The sequence below is a fragment of the Canis lupus genome, chromosome 21, assembly GCF_003254725.2.
Source record: "Canis lupus dingo isolate Sandy chromosome 21, ASM325472v2, whole genome shotgun sequence".
Classification (NCBI taxonomy): Eukaryota; Metazoa; Chordata; class Mammalia; order Carnivora; family Canidae; genus Canis; species Canis lupus.
In genome coordinates this window covers 22,788,858-22,804,445 of record NC_064263.1, presented here as the reverse complement: position 1 = coordinate 22,804,445, position 15,588 = coordinate 22,788,858, and the positions used below count along the sequence as shown (strand labels likewise).

General features: G+C 36.1%; 1 protein-coding gene across 5 annotated transcripts in view; it reads left to right on the top strand.

The window, feature by feature from the left end:
- UVRAG (UV radiation resistance associated) overlaps nucleotides 1-15,588 on the top strand; it is a 314,973-nt gene that overhangs the window by 230,790 nt on the left and 68,595 nt on the right. For 4 of the 5 annotated variants that reach the window (XR_007404442.1, XR_007404443.1, XM_025419620.3 and 1 more), the window contains exon 13: nucleotides 5,138-5,216. The exons of the other annotated variant lie outside the window; for it this stretch is intronic. Coding sequence is in view for 2 of the 4 variants with exons in the window: in XM_025419620.3 (XP_025275405.1) it covers nucleotides 5,138-5,216 (79 nt within the window). In the remaining 2 variants the exon portion in view is untranslated. The remainder of the gene's footprint in view (nucleotides 1-5,137; nucleotides 5,217-15,588) is intronic. 5 annotated transcript variants of the gene reach the window in all.

Here is a 15,588-nt window from a genome sequence, read left to right as displayed (position 1 = left end):
TTTTTCTTTTTTTTAAATTTATTTATTTATTTATTTATTTATTTATTTATTTATTTATTTATTTATTTATTTATTTATTGTAGTTCTTAATGATCAGTAAACTTGATCCTGGCTGGATCTTCTAAGGGAGGGGATGTTGTGCTGATTCTTGGCTGTCTTTGCTGGGGGTGGAATTGTATTGCTCTTTGCCAGAGGGCCAGATTAAGTAATCTGCCCAGGATTGCTCTATGTGGCTTTTATTTCCTGAAGCCTTTCATGCAGTTTTAGAAGATGAGAGTGAAAATGGCAGCCTCCCAATCTCCAGCCTCAGGCTCAGGGTCTCACTCCTCAGTGTGCCCTCAGGGAAACGTCAGTCACTCCTGTCTCCCTCGTCTCCATCTGCACTCCAGGTGGAGTGTTTCTGTCTCAGGCATGCAATCCCGTTTCAAGTCACCAAACCCTGTAGACTCCTGTGGCTGGTACCCACACTGTTCCTCCCAGGAGAGAAATGGGGGATCTCACAGGTTCTGCCACTTGCTGTATCCCTGCTCAGAGAGCAGTAGCACTGACTGTGCGTCGGTTCATGGTTTATGGCAACGCTGAGCTAAAAGCCCACTTCTGGACTCACTGATTGCAGCAGGTTTCCCCACTCCCATGCCTGGGAACTCTGCCGCACTCAGGCTCTTCCTGTGACCCCAAGGATCTGAGATGACCTAGGATTCCACCCCTGCTTCACCTCCTGAGCACCTTTCAGGCAGGAATATCCCTCACGAACAGACTTCTGAAAGTTCTGATTTTGTCCTCCACTGCTATATCATTTTCTGGTGCCAGCTGGCAGAGCCCCCCTTCTGCATGGTTTACTGTCCCATATATCACCTTGGATTCACTTCTCCACACCTCCTACCCTGCAGAATGTGGTCGCTTTTCTATTTGTAGAGTTGCAGCTATTTTCTTAGATCTCCAGTTGAGTTTGCAGGTGTCAGATGATTTGATAGCTATCTAGGTGAGCTTCTGGGACCAGACAAAACTAAGGTCTCCTACTCCTTCACCATCTTGGACTCCATATCAATAATGATATTTTTTTAAAGTAAGAATGATTCAAAACCACTTTCTTTTATAATTTTTTTCCAAATTGAGTGAGATACATTCTTCATGTATACACACATACACACCCATATAAAGTAATTGTACATACACACACATATAAACTTTTACCTTAAAATATTTCTATGTTGAGACCATACATATGAATCTCTTTTTTTATCATTCCATTTACTGGTATCTCAGTAGACCTACTTTGTAGCCTTGGCTGTTGCTTATCATGACTCTTTGGCATTATAGTCTTCAATTATTTTCTTGGTTCCTGAAGGAAAGATGAAGTTATATTCAGTATATTTAGTTTTGCATGTTCAGTATTAGACTCTTGGAGATGAAAGAGGTACATAGTCTAATGAGTCATTCAGTGTTTGATTCCCCCCCCCCCCACACACACACACACACGTGTCAGTTTCTAGGGATGCTATAACAAATTAGCACAGACTTGGTGGCTTCAAACAGCAGAAGGTTATTCTCTCATAGTTACAGAGGCCTGAATTCCAAAATTAAGGTGTCAGCAGAATCACACTCCCTTCAGAGGCTCTCAGGGAAAATCTTTCCTTGCCTTTTCAGCCTCTAGTGGCTTCAGGATTCCTTGGCTTGTGGCTTTGTAACTAATTTCTCCCTCCACCTTCACATGACCTTTTCCTCTGTGCGTCCCTTATACAGACATGTATTGGATATAAGCCCCCCACCCCGATCATTGAGGACAATCTCTTCTTCAGATCCTCAGCTTAATTGCAGCCCTTTTTCCAAATAAGATCACATTCACAGAATTTGGATATGGGGACCACCATTTAGCCTGTTAAGCCCCCTGAATGTATGTCCATTATTTATTGCCCCAATTTGTTTCTGATTGGCTGCCTCTACCCAGGATTGTTTGGATTTTGACTAACTCTGGGGTGATATCAATTTTCCTGTAACTTTTACCATTAACTTTGGTTCTCTCTGTTTGAAACCATGAGAACAAAAACAATTTTTTTTCTCTTTCTCTCTGGAAGTCCTTCATTTGTTTTCTCTTAGATTTCTGTGCTCCAGACTATACAACTCTGGTTCCTTCAACCATTTCTCTTAGGATTGTAACTCCTTTTCTTCTAGTGACCTAGTTATGCTGCTTCTCTAAAGCACTCAGAGGTGATAGAAAGAATTTTGAATTTATAATTGAAGACCTAATACTCAGATCATGTCTCTTCCACTAAACAAGGAAAGTCAGGTTTTTTTAAACAAGGACATTGGACCACTCTACTTCGCTGCATGGTTTTTTTAGTCAAATGAGATGACCAAACCTATAAGAAAATTTCCATTTGTTTATCCATATGCTTATAAAAAAAAATTAACTCCAGAACTAAACATAGATCTCTCAGTATAGTCTAATCCACTGCAAAGTATTTGCCAGTAGCACATTTCCTGATGATGTGCTCTGTTTCTGTTAACATAGCCTGGATCACAATCACTTTGTAGTAGTCATGCCATAATTCTTTTTTCATACTAAAATTACTGTGTACTCAAGAGTTCCAAATCATCCTCAAATATAATCTATTTATTCCTTTTATATTCATTGATATGTACCAATGTAGAGTTTGTGAACTTTTCAGATAATTTGGAAATTTAATTTGAAATGAATTTACTATCAATCGTTTTAATTGCCTTTTCTGTAAGACTTTTATAACAGGAAATATATAGTTCTCCTTCCAATTATTTGATATAATACTTGCCTTTAATGAATCCTATTTGTGGAGTTAAGGACATTTTTCTAGTTGTACTTAAATGACCACATTCTTATCTAAACCTTTTATAGTTTGCTAATGTGATTTTCTATCTATATTGAATTAAGATGCCTTTGATTTGTATCTTATGTCCTAATAGTAATAGGTTTTACCCTTTAAAATGGATTTCACTTTTCTAGACTGCTTTATAGATCTATAAATCCATGTACTTTTGTAAAGTGAGATAAATGTACAATAGTTATAAGCTGTTATATTGTTCAACTTGAAGTGGCCCCTTAAGAAATTGAAAGCAATATAAGATATGAACTCTCCTGATGTTTGATCTGTCTTAAAATTGCCCTATTTGAACCCTTGTTTTTAATCACTCTTCAGATTTGTTTTAATGTTATGTATATACCTTGAAACTTTTTCTATAAAGAAGTCCTAATGAAGTAATAAAGTCAATGTTGTGAGATCCATTTTCCAGGAATTTAGAGACTTGGCTTTCAATGTACTTGTCTAACATTTGAAGCAGTTTCTGTATTGATAACTTGAAAGTGGAGATATATATGGATTGGAGAGCTGTGCAGATAGTCTACGTGTAATGGTTTGTAGAATAACAACTACACAGTACAGAGCTTTAGGACTCGACCATATTTCTTCCAGAGGGCCCCTCTGTTGTTATGTCTTTACAATTACATAGTTCCTTTGCTAGCTACCTCATACAAATTTGGCTGATTCCCAAATACCCAGGGAAAGCCTAGTGTTGCACTTTGCTTATCCTGAATTTACTGTTATTTTTATGTATCTCGATTTAGGGCCACACCACAGGTCCTAGTTTATTTTTTGCTGCTTCCATTAAATACGAAACTGTATCTTCTTGACGGGTGTATGAAGCATTTGGTGTTCCCTTAGCAGAGAATAAAGATAGTTAATAATCTTGCTTATTTCCCATTGGGAAATAAGTGCCTGGGAAATGTGCATATAATTTAGTAGCACAACAAATTTATCTTTCAGAAACTATATGTAACCAACAACTTTTAAGAGTTTAAATGTTTTTAATTCCGTTTATTTTCTTTTTCCTGGAAAACAGTACACACAAAACTTTATGAAATGTGTCTTTTCTTTGGGCATTTGAAATGAACAATATACACTAATTGTCACTTTCCATTTATTTCAATAGAATTATTTTATTTTTTGAGAATAGTCATATATTGCAAAACTAAGGAAGGTGTATTTTTCATCTCAATCCTATCTAATAAGTTGTGATCAATCTGACCTGGGTTTGTATGTTTATTTCAAAGGATAGAAATGTATGCTTAGTCTTGAGAATCAGGACAATATGAGTGGAATATAACCTTTTCTTCTTAAGTTACAGAGCTAGGACAAAGGCAGAGAGGGAAACAATCTCCAAAATAACTCATTACCTTGATAAGGGTCCACAAATCTCATGCTTTTGTTAATTCAGTGAGTCAAGTTAAAATGGAAAGTCTTATGAGATTTCTATGGCATGACATTGCCTTGGAGAAGTAACATTGAAATAACCACCCCTGCAGATGTGAATGAATTTTGGATGAATTTTCACTCATATTAGTACTGTTGATTTGACTGGCCACCTTAAAAGAAACAGAAATCTTATACGTTGCTTTCAAGTCTGATTTTTTTCCTTTAATCTTTTCTATTTAGTAGCATTTGAGATGTCAGGCCCAGCATATTAGAGGTAAAAACTTCTAGGATCTTAATTTTAGGGTGGTAAATTTATAGTAAGTAAATATAAAACATAGTGGCCTAACTACTTGGGGTTACTGGGTCACTCCTTTATATATTAATTAGTCCCTTGTTGCATGACCTACTCAATTTTTTGAAAGTTACTTATTTATTTGAGAGAGAAAGAGAGCATGTATGTGTTGGTGGGGAAGGACAGAGGGAAAGGGAAAGAATTCCTAGCAGATTCCCCACTAAGCATGGAGCCCCTTGCAGGGCTTAGTCCCATGACCCTGAGATCATGACCTAAGCCAAAACTGAGAGTCAGATGCTGAACTGACTGAGCCATGCGGGCACCCTGCAGTTTTTCTTGAAACAAAGCAACCATTTTCTGATTTGGCTAATTATGAAGATATTAAGGCAATAGGTTGCAATGACTATAACCAAGTGATTTAGTCCAAATCTAACCAAGTGATGATTTAATTCAAGGCCTCAGATACTTATGCTGTATTCAAGGAACTTCTTGTATCTTTGTCAACAACTTAGAGGTGGTTTTATTCTTGTTTTATTCAAGCTTTGGAAAACTTCTGATCCTACCGGTTTTTTTGTTGTTGTTGGTTTTTGTTTTGTTTTTTGTTTTTTGTTTTTTTTAGGTTTCCATTATATCCAAAAGGAGGGGAGAAGTTACAGTTTGATTATGGTGTCTATCTTCTGAACAAAAACATAGCACAGGTAAGTGACTTCACTCCTTTTCTACCTCACATACAGCTTGCTTCCTTGGATTGCTAACTTTCTTTTTTTATAAATAAGTACTACAACTGATTGTTTTATTTAACCAGTTATAGTGATAATGCAGAGTTCTTTTTTGGCCACAGTCTTATTTTATGCCATCATAAATACTACTGAGAAGCAGTGAGTACACACTGAAATCCTACTAAACTCAGCCGCTCTTTACTGAGATTTTCCCTGCTAATAGACTATACTTGAATGTGTGTATTTATAACTTCTTTCCTCTGTAACTTCCCACACAGCTTTCTTCTCTTAGACCACTTTTAGAGACTCATTTTGCATTGGGAGTTGTTCATGAAGTAAAATTTTAGTGCCTTTGGCAAGTCCTTAATGGTCTCTTCACCTTATTATGCAGGAACCAAAAAAAAAAAAAAAAAAAAAGACCAACCACGTGGCCCTTCCAACCATCTGGGGTTTTTGTGGCTCTCTCAACATCTAGCCAGTTAGTATTATCTCATATGAATAAAGCCTTTCCATATGCTGTAGAAAGACTAACAGATGCTTGAGTTTGCACTTTCCTGAAAGAAATAGGCAGCATTTCTTTAGCATACTTGATTCTACTTCAAGAGGTATACATTCCATAAGTTTTCTAGTTCTAAAGGAAGATCAGCTTCAGTGCTTTGTTTTTATTTGGACATATCTGATTGGAATATCACATGGATGAGTATCCACAGTTTGGCTGTTGTTTAAAGACATTATCAGCTCTATCCTCAGACCTTTTCTTTTAATAGAAGCAACAAGGTGTGTGATGTTTTTGTTTTTAAAAGGCTGTCTCCTAGCTAAAGACTCATTGAATAGTTCCCCCTTTTCTTTCCTGATAGATCTAGAGTTGCTATTCTATATGGTATCATCTTTGCCTTGCATTTCCTCATCAGATACCAGTTTAATGTTCTTTTAATTTGATTTTTTTTTTAGATTCTTATCCTTTTCTGATAATTGGATCAAATTTCTAGTCTGCAGTCCTCAGTTAATCATTTGCTTTATAAGCTCATACTTGTTGCCCTCGCAGTCATACTGCTTTATTATTAGTGCCATTCCAGCCCATATTCTTTACTCCAGGCAGTCAGGCTTGCTCACTGTCTCTGGCCTGTGACTCATCTTTCCATGTGCCATTCTTCCCACACCTGATGCTTTCCCTCCCTCCATTTTTGGCAGAAAAGTACCTTAATCTAAGAAATAGGACATCAGGGGCACCTGACTGGCTCAGTTGGTGGAGCCTGTTACTCTTGATCTCAGGGTCATGAGTTCAAGCCATATGTTGGACGCTGCTTTAAAAAAAAAAAAGAAAAGGAAAGAAATAGGACTTTAATTTCAAGACTGTCTTACGCCACTGATTATAGTTGTCATACAATGGAAAAGGCAATGCTTAGAACTGGTCAGAAGTGGCCTAAGAGTGCATTATAGGCGAAATCAACCCAACCGTGTCAAAAACGGCACCTGAGTCTAGAGTCTGGGGGGCAGATTGTTGGGAAGGTTGGTAGAACTAAGTTCTGATCTGAATGCAGAGGTTTGTCTCTCCTTGCTGTATTTTCTGTTTCTTGCTCTCAAGTACCTAACTTAAGGTCCAAAGTCAACTTAAGGTCCAAAGTCTGTTGGAAGATTCCAGGTGAAACCTACTCCTGATTAAAGCTAGAACCATAGTGTCTGGATTTCCTGGTAAATCCCAGCTGCAGATACACACTACATGCACACATGTATGTACACATGCACACATACACACATTCTTTCTTCTGTGAGCCCAATAGGAATGCCAGAGGATGGTGTAAAGAGGTGCTAAGAATAGCCCAGCTTGCTTTGAAAACAAGACAAAGATAGAGGCTGACTGTGTACAGTTGAAAATTTGGGAAAGTCAACCCTGCACCTCAGACTTTTAGCTCAGTACCTGTTTGGTCCTCACATTGGAGCACTTCCCAAGAAGCCTCTGACTTTATTTTTGTCAACTGAACCAAGGCCACAAGTATGCTGACCTAGTTTTATTCATCTGTTTAAAAAATAGATTGTTTCTGGTTATTTTGTATCCTCTACAACTTAATAGTCTTTGAAAATTTGAGAGACTACATTGATGTGTCATTTGGATGTGGTTTTAAGATTGGTAAGTTAATTCCTTTAAATCCAGAGAGAGCAAGCATCTTGCTTTCTGATTTTTTTTCATCTCTGCATGGCAGTTTTAAAAGGAGAGGACAATAAACTTTTTATAAGCAGATTTTCTTAGTTTTCAGAGTGCATTCACGAAGCCCCTTCTGACAATTTAGAAAGAAACTTTTAGCAAATTTGTGACCTTTAACCTTTTTTTTTTTTTTCAACTCTGTGTGTTCCATCTTTTACTATTCTTGGAGAATGTTTCATTTTGTCTTTGGCCTTAACTTTATCAAAAAACCATTAATTAGTATGGCCCCAACCACATATTATATCAGTAAAAAATTTCCCAATTCTCTGCAAATTTGTTTTTCTTTACATTACATACCTAATACATACTGTCAAAGGAGAGTTTGTCTTCTCAGCCAGTCTCATTTATACCCCATCTCTAGAGATGTGGACAAATCATACTATTAAAATTGCCCCACCTCAGTAATTTATAAGCCAGGTTAGTGGAGGTGGATGAAAGCATTGGCATGTGTTAAAGTGCCAGAGAAAAAGGAGTGAAGTCATTATATACTGCATCCATAACTTGGTTGAGGATTTGAATAGTCAATAGGACCTTTCATCACAACCAGAAGTAGTAGTAAAATCACTTTTTTGGTAGAGGAAATGACAGAATTTAGTAATATTTGTTACTTCAGTATTTGGGATCAGTCCAGCCTGTTTTGAAAGCACTAGCTTAGAAAGACAGGCCTTCAAGTAGAAATCCTCAAGTGTTGTTTGAAGAGCTGAGAGGGTTGGTAAGGCCTGCTTGCCCTATTCCTGTCATTGCAGTCTAAAGGTATGTGTGTGTGTGCTATGCTGGATATTGAAAGTGAATATAGCAAAATGCCTTGTTTTTAGTCCCATTTAGTAATATTTTTCATGTGTCAGCCCCTTTGTCTGGAAATAGCTTTCTTTGTTGATCAACATGTAACACTATAGGAACAGGCCTGACAAAATTCAGGCACAGTGTAATGAACACTGACTTGAAAAAACAGGTTCTGCCACAATAATAAGTTTATAAGTACATTACGGTAAAATTTGTATATAGCACAGTAGTTTGCTTTTAGTTCCTAGGGCATAAAAAGTAGTAAATCAAAAATTACAATACTTTTACATTTATGGAGAGTTTTACAGTTTGAAACATATATATCCATGTGACCCTCATTAATCACCAAATGAAAAGTGCAGCTAATGTGAAATGAATTTGAAGGCAATATGGCTTTTGACATATTGTCACTCCAGTTAGGATCACATTCTCTGACAGGTGTGGCAGAGATGCCTTTACTTCCATTTGCTTCATTGTTCTATATGCAGTTGACCCTTAAAACAACATGGATTTGAACCATGAGGGCCCACTTATATATGGATTTTTTTTTTGCTAAGGACAGTACTACAAATGTATTTTCTCTTTCTTATGATTTACCTAATAACATTGTCTTTTCTCTAGAATATTATAAGATTAAGCATACAGCATATAAGACATATACAGAATATGTGTTAATCACCTGGTTATGTTACTGTAAGCCTTCCAGTCAACAGTAGGCAGTTAGTGGTTAGGTTTTGGGGAGCCAAAAGTTAGATGCAGTTTTCACCATTTGGGCAGTTGGCATCCCTAACCCCTGCATTGTTCAGTGATCTGCTGTGTTTCCATCCTAAAAGTACACAGAATCAAAGAAGATGACATTCCCAGACAGAAAAGGAACTGAATATTCATGAGCAGAGACAGCTATTTTGCACATTATGATATTTTGAAGAGTAAGGACAATGCTTGAAATACTGTAAAGTCTCAAAAAATGTTTAATGAATGAATGAATAGTGATACACAGTTAAGAAACTGAGATCCAGAAAAATTGTGACTTATTTAAAATTGATGAATTGATTCAACAAGTTTTTTGTTGTGCATCTACTGTGCACTATATATGCTGAATTAGGTCTTAGCTGAGAGCAATGGATAAGATTACTGCCTCACGAGATCCCTGCCTCATAAATAAGACAGGTACAAAAACACAAATATTGTATGGTTCTGTGCTTCCACTTATACAAATTATCTGGACTAGGCAAATGCGTAGAGACAGAAAGTAGGTTAGAGGTTCCTGGGAGCTGGGAAAGGGAAAAATGGGAGAGTTCTTACTTAATGGGCACAGTTTATTTTTGGGGTGATGAAAAATTTTGGAAGAAGATAGTGTTGATGGTTACACAACATTGTGAATGTAATGATAATGTCTTTTTATACACTTAAAAATGAATTATACACTTAAATTATACTGAATAATACACTTAACAGTGGTTTAAAAATGGCCAAAATGACACATTTTCTGCAATATATTTTACCATAATTTTAAAAAATTAATATATTAAAAACCATTGAATTATACATTTCAACGGGTGAATTATATTGTAGATGAGTTACATCACAAGCTATTTTTTAAAAAAGAAAGGAACTTGTCTCATTAAACTTATCGGCTAATAGAAAGACAGACAGTAAACAAAATAATCTTAGATTGTGATAAGTGCTGTAACAGAAATCAGTTAGGGAACATAATGGGAAGTAACTGGAGAGGGACCTACATTAGATAACACTGTCAAGTAAGCCTCAGGAAGTGAAACTGAGCTAAGATTTGGAGATGACAATGAACCAGCATGCAAAGAGCTGGAAAATAGTAAGTTAAGGTCATGGGAACAGTTAGTGCAGAAGCCCTGACCTAGGAAAGTGCTTGTTGTGTTTAAATAAAGGTAGATGGCTGATGTGATAGGAATATAGTTAAGTAAGGAGAGAGGTAGCCAGGGAGCATTTCGTGTAAGGCCTGCAAGATTATAGAGTTTGAATTTTATTCTAAATACAAAGGGAAGCCATAATTTAATTTGGCTTCCTTTTATGTTCCCTGCAAAATAACTTAAGGGGGGAAAGTAGTATGATTTATTTTTTCCAAGATTGTTCTATCTGTTCTCATGAATTAAAACAGAAGTAAGATACCACTGAGAGGGCTATTTCAAAAGACCTGATGAGGGTTGATGGTAGTTTAGACTAGAATAGTAGGATAGAGATGCAGAGAATTGAACAGATTTAAAATATATGATAGATGGCGCTAAACATCACTAATCCTCATGCAAATGCAAATTAATACAATGAGATATCACCTCAGTATTATAAAAAAGACAAGAACTAGCAAGTGATGGCAAGGATATGGAATAAAGGAAACACTTGTGCAGTGTTGGTAGGAATGTAAATTGGTACAGCCAGAACAGAAAACCATGTAGAGGTTCCTCAAAAAATTCAAAATAAAACTATGATATGATCTAGTAATTCCTCTTGTGGGTAATGCTAATAGTGAAAACACTAACTCTAAAAGATATCTTCAAGCACATGTTCATTGTAGCATTATTTACAATGGCTAAGATAGGAAAACAACCCTAAATGTCCATCAGTGAATGAAAGGATAAAGAAAGTGTGGTATGTATGTATATACACATACACACACACTCCCTGGAAAACTATTTAGCCATAATAAAAGAAATCCTGCCATTTGCAGCAAATGGATGGATCTTGAGGGCATTATGCTAAGTGAAACAAGTCACATAGAGAGAGACAAATGCCAAATGATCTCATTTATATGTGGAATCTTAAAACAAAAATCCAACTCAGGTACAGAGAATATTTGGTGGTTGCCACAGGTGGTGGGTTAAGGAGTGGGTAAAATGGCTGAAAATGGTCAAACGGTGTAACTTCCCATTATAAAATAAATAAGTCCTGGGGATATAACGTACAGTATAGTAACTATAGTTAATAATACTGTATCGTATATTTAAAGTTACTAAGAGAGGCACCTGAGCGACTCAGTTAAGCATCTGCCTTCGGCTCAGGTCATGATTTCAAGGTCCCAGCATCAAGGCGCATCAGGCTCCCTGCTCAGTGGGGAGTCTGCTTCTCCCTCTTCTCCCTGCTCTTGCTCGCTCTTGCTACCTCTCTCCCTCTCTCTCAAATAAATAAAATCTTTTTTAAAAATTGCTAAGAAAGTACAGATCTTCTTTTGATATGTGATAGGCTTACATCCTGATTAAACCCTTTGTAAGTTGAAAATACCATGTCAAAAAATGTATTTAATACAAAAACCTACTGCATGGCATAGCTTTGCCTAGTCTACCTTAAACATGGTCAGAACACTTATAATTAGCCTACAGTTAGGCAAATCATTACAAAACCCATTTTGTAATAAAGTATTGAATATCTCATGTAACTTATTGAGTACTGTACTGAAAGTGACAGAATGGTTTTATGGGGACAAAATGGTTATAAAAGTATCAGTTATTTACCATTGTGATCACATGACTGACACAGCTATAGCTCTCTGCTGCTGCCCAGCATCATGAGAGAGGATCATACCACATATCATCAGCCTGGGAAAAGATCAAAATTCAGACTTCGAAATATGTTTCTAGTGAATGTACATCACTTTCAACCATCCATAACCCACACCATTGAAAAAATCATAAGTCAAATCATTTTAAGTCAGAGACTATCCATGTAACTTAAATTCTTACCCTAAGAAAGGTCTCACCCTAAGGGAAAAAATAGTAATTGTATGGTGTTGGATGACTAGACTAATTGTGACAATCATTTTGCAGCATATGTATCTACTGAATCATTTTGTTGTATACGTGAAACTAATACAATATTTCATGTCAATTATATATTAACAAAAAATAACAGATTATATTTATGGAAGATGAACTAATGGATTTACTATGAGAATTAAGGGAAAGGGACTAACCAAGAGTGACTCCTAGGCTTTGTGTATGAACAACTAGATAGGTGAAAATGCCATTTATTGAAATAGGGAAGGGTCTAGAAGAGAGGAGTAGGGAAACCAAAAGTTCTGCTTTAGAACTATTAAGTTTGAGTTACCTTTTAGAAATCCAAATAGAGTCATCAAATAGGCAACAAGGTATTTGGATCTGCAACTCAGGGTAGAGAGGTCAGTAGTGGAGATACAAGTTTGGGAGTCATCAATATAAAAATGATATTTAAATCCATGGAACTGGATGATATCAACCAGGGAGAGAATGCAGAGCTGAAAAGAGAGAGACAAATACAAACAGAAACATAAAATGGAATTTAGTTCTGGGAAATCACATTTAGAAGTTGGGTAGAGAAGGATGAACTAGCAAAGACTGAGAGGAATGACCAGTCAGGTAGAGGGAAACCAGGAAAAAGTAGTAATTGGGAAACTAAAGAAGTAAATTTCTGGGAGGAGCCCATAGTTGATAACTATGTCAAATCCTACTGTAAGATGAAGTATCCAGTAGACTTGGGAACATGGAAGTCATTGATAAGCAGTTTCAGTAGATCAGTAGGTGTGTTGAAGAGTGAATAAGAAGTGAAATGACATTGATTGTAGACACTCTTTTGAGGTTTTTTTTTGTGAAGTGAGATAGATAAATGGATTCATAACTGGAAAATACTGAGGTTAAGGGAAGGTCTTTTGTTGGGTTTTGTTTGTTTGTTTACTTTGTGGGAACATGGAGTTTGTTTTTTAAGATGGGAAATATCAGGCCATGTTTATATGCTGATGAGAGCGATCAAATGAAAAAGAAAAATTATCAAATAAAAAAGATCAAAAAGATAGAGAAGGGATACTTGGAGTAAAGTCTTTGAAAATGGGAAAGGAAATAGGATACAGAACATAAGTGAACATGTTGACCTAAAATAAGAAAAGGGAACACTTTCTACAAACTTAGTTAAAAAAAAAAAAAAAGCCAGTTTCATTTAAGAATGCCATTGATGAAGTAGTAAAATTATTGACCGTGAGTACGTATCTTTTCAGTATTCTGTGTGATGGAAAGGGACATAGACAATAAAGCACTTCTGCTGCATACTGAAGTATAATGGAAAGTTTCAAAGAAAAGCACTTGTGCAATTGAATTGCTAACTAAACTACCTAATTTTTCATGGAGCACCATCTTTACTTGAATGACTAAGTCAACAAACTATTCAGACTGAGATATTTAGAAAATACTCTGAAAAATCTGAAAAATGAAGTAAGCCCCTCAAAGGAAATCAACTGATGACAAAATTTAAGATTTTAAATGAAAACTAGTATTTTGGAAATTTTACATTTGCCACCATGAGAGATTGACAACTTTCCATTCCTCAAGGATGTTTTTGATGAGATTGGTAGTGGTATTTAATAAATGTGATTTTTAAATATTGTATAATGAATATGTCAACATTTAAAATCTGTGTAACTAGTTAGCCATTATTTTCCGGGTGACCAGTATATATGCTATAAAATCATGTACCAGGTAAAGACCTCTTTAAAGTGGGAAAAAAAAAAGATTTTAATGTAATGGATGTGAAAAGTATATTGGTGTGGTTTCAGATTCTACATTGATAACTAGCATTTAAGAAACTACTACTTGTTGAGGAGTGTCTGGCTGCTTCAGTCAGGAGAGCGTGCTACTCTTGATCTCAGGAATGTGAGTTCAAGCCCCACATTGGGCGTAGAGATCACTTAAAAATAAAATCTTAAAAAAAAAACAAAAAACAAGTAATTACTTGTTGAGTTTGGGGTAGTATCAGAGAAGAATATCCATAATTATCCAAAAAGGCTATTAAAATACTCCTTTCTTTTCCAACTGTATTATCAGTATGAAGCTGGATTTTCTTAGGAAACAACATATGGTTACAAAATAAATGCAGAAGAATATATAAGCATCTAGCTGTCTTCTGTTATGGTAAATATTGCAAAAGACACTTGGAAAAATGTAAAACAATGTCACTCATCTAAATTTCTTTTTTAGAAAATACACTTGTTTTTCATTTAAAATATTATTTATATTAACAAGTAATAGATTTTATTTTATTTTAAAGATTTTATTTATTTGAAAGAAAAGGAGTGAGAGAGCAAGCACGAGTTGGGAGGCGGGTAGGGCTAGAGGAAGAGGGAGAAACAGACTCCCTACTGAGCATGGAGCCTGATGTGGGGCTTGATCCCAGGACTCTGGGATCATGACCTGAGCTGAGGGCAGACACTTAACTGACTGAGCCACCCAGGCACCCCTCTATTGTTATTTTTAAATAATTAAACATGTAAAAGTTTTCTCAACTGTAATTTCTAAACATTGGTATAAATGATCCATATTTTAAAAAGCTCTCTAATGTCCTCAGAAATTTTAAGAAGTATAGAGATCTTGAGAACAAAAAGTTTGAGAACCCCACTGTCCTAGAGAATGTGGCCACCCAGATTTCCTATGAAACAACTGAGTTGCTCACAGTTTGATAAGACACACCGTTTTTTTTTTTTTAAACAACTCATTATTTTGTTTTGTTTTTAAAGATTTTATTTATTTATTCATGAGAGACACAGAGAGAGGCAGAGACATAGGCAGAGGGAGAAGCAAGCTCCATGCAAGAAGCCCATGCAAGAAGCCTGGGACTTGATCCCAGGACTCCAGGATCACACCATGAGCCAAAGGCAGACGCTCAACCTTTGAGCCACCCAGGCATATCCTGTGATATATGACACATCTATTGGTTCCCCAAATTTGGAACATCATATAAGAGCCTTACCAGTCTGAACTCTGATAAATGTTCAGTATAAGTCATAAAACTAGCAGCTATCAGCGGGCTCTTTCCTTATTTCCTTTGGCTTTTCCTAAGCCTGGCCTCTTCTTTCTTGAAAGTTCAGGGACTTAACAGTAATATTTTGAGGATCTAGTTTACAAATACTAATGATGATTTAGATTTGTTTTGAATGTAATGGCCTTTTATTATACTTTTACTTCTGTATCACATTTCATGCTCCATGAAGCATGTTGACCAGGTCTATCTTTAGAGATAAGAAATTGAGCTGCAGCTATGCTGACTTCTAAAGGACAACAAAACTATTAAATGGCATACAAATCAAGACCAACTCTTCTGATGTCAGTCCAGCTATATCCCACTGACATTTCTTTTCCATTTCTTTCTTTCCTATTAAATTTTTTTTAAATGTGGGCCTTCTTACAATCCTATTGAGGTAGGTAAGTCACAGACAGTGATCTACCTTTTGCAGATGGGACACTTGAGACTGTGAGTTCAGTAGAAGAATCAGGATTAGACCCTGGAGACGACTTCATGACCGGTCTTCCTTTTACTCTATTACCTCTCTTCCCCTCAGGTTATTTTAAGACTTCATAGAAAGTAAAAGCACCT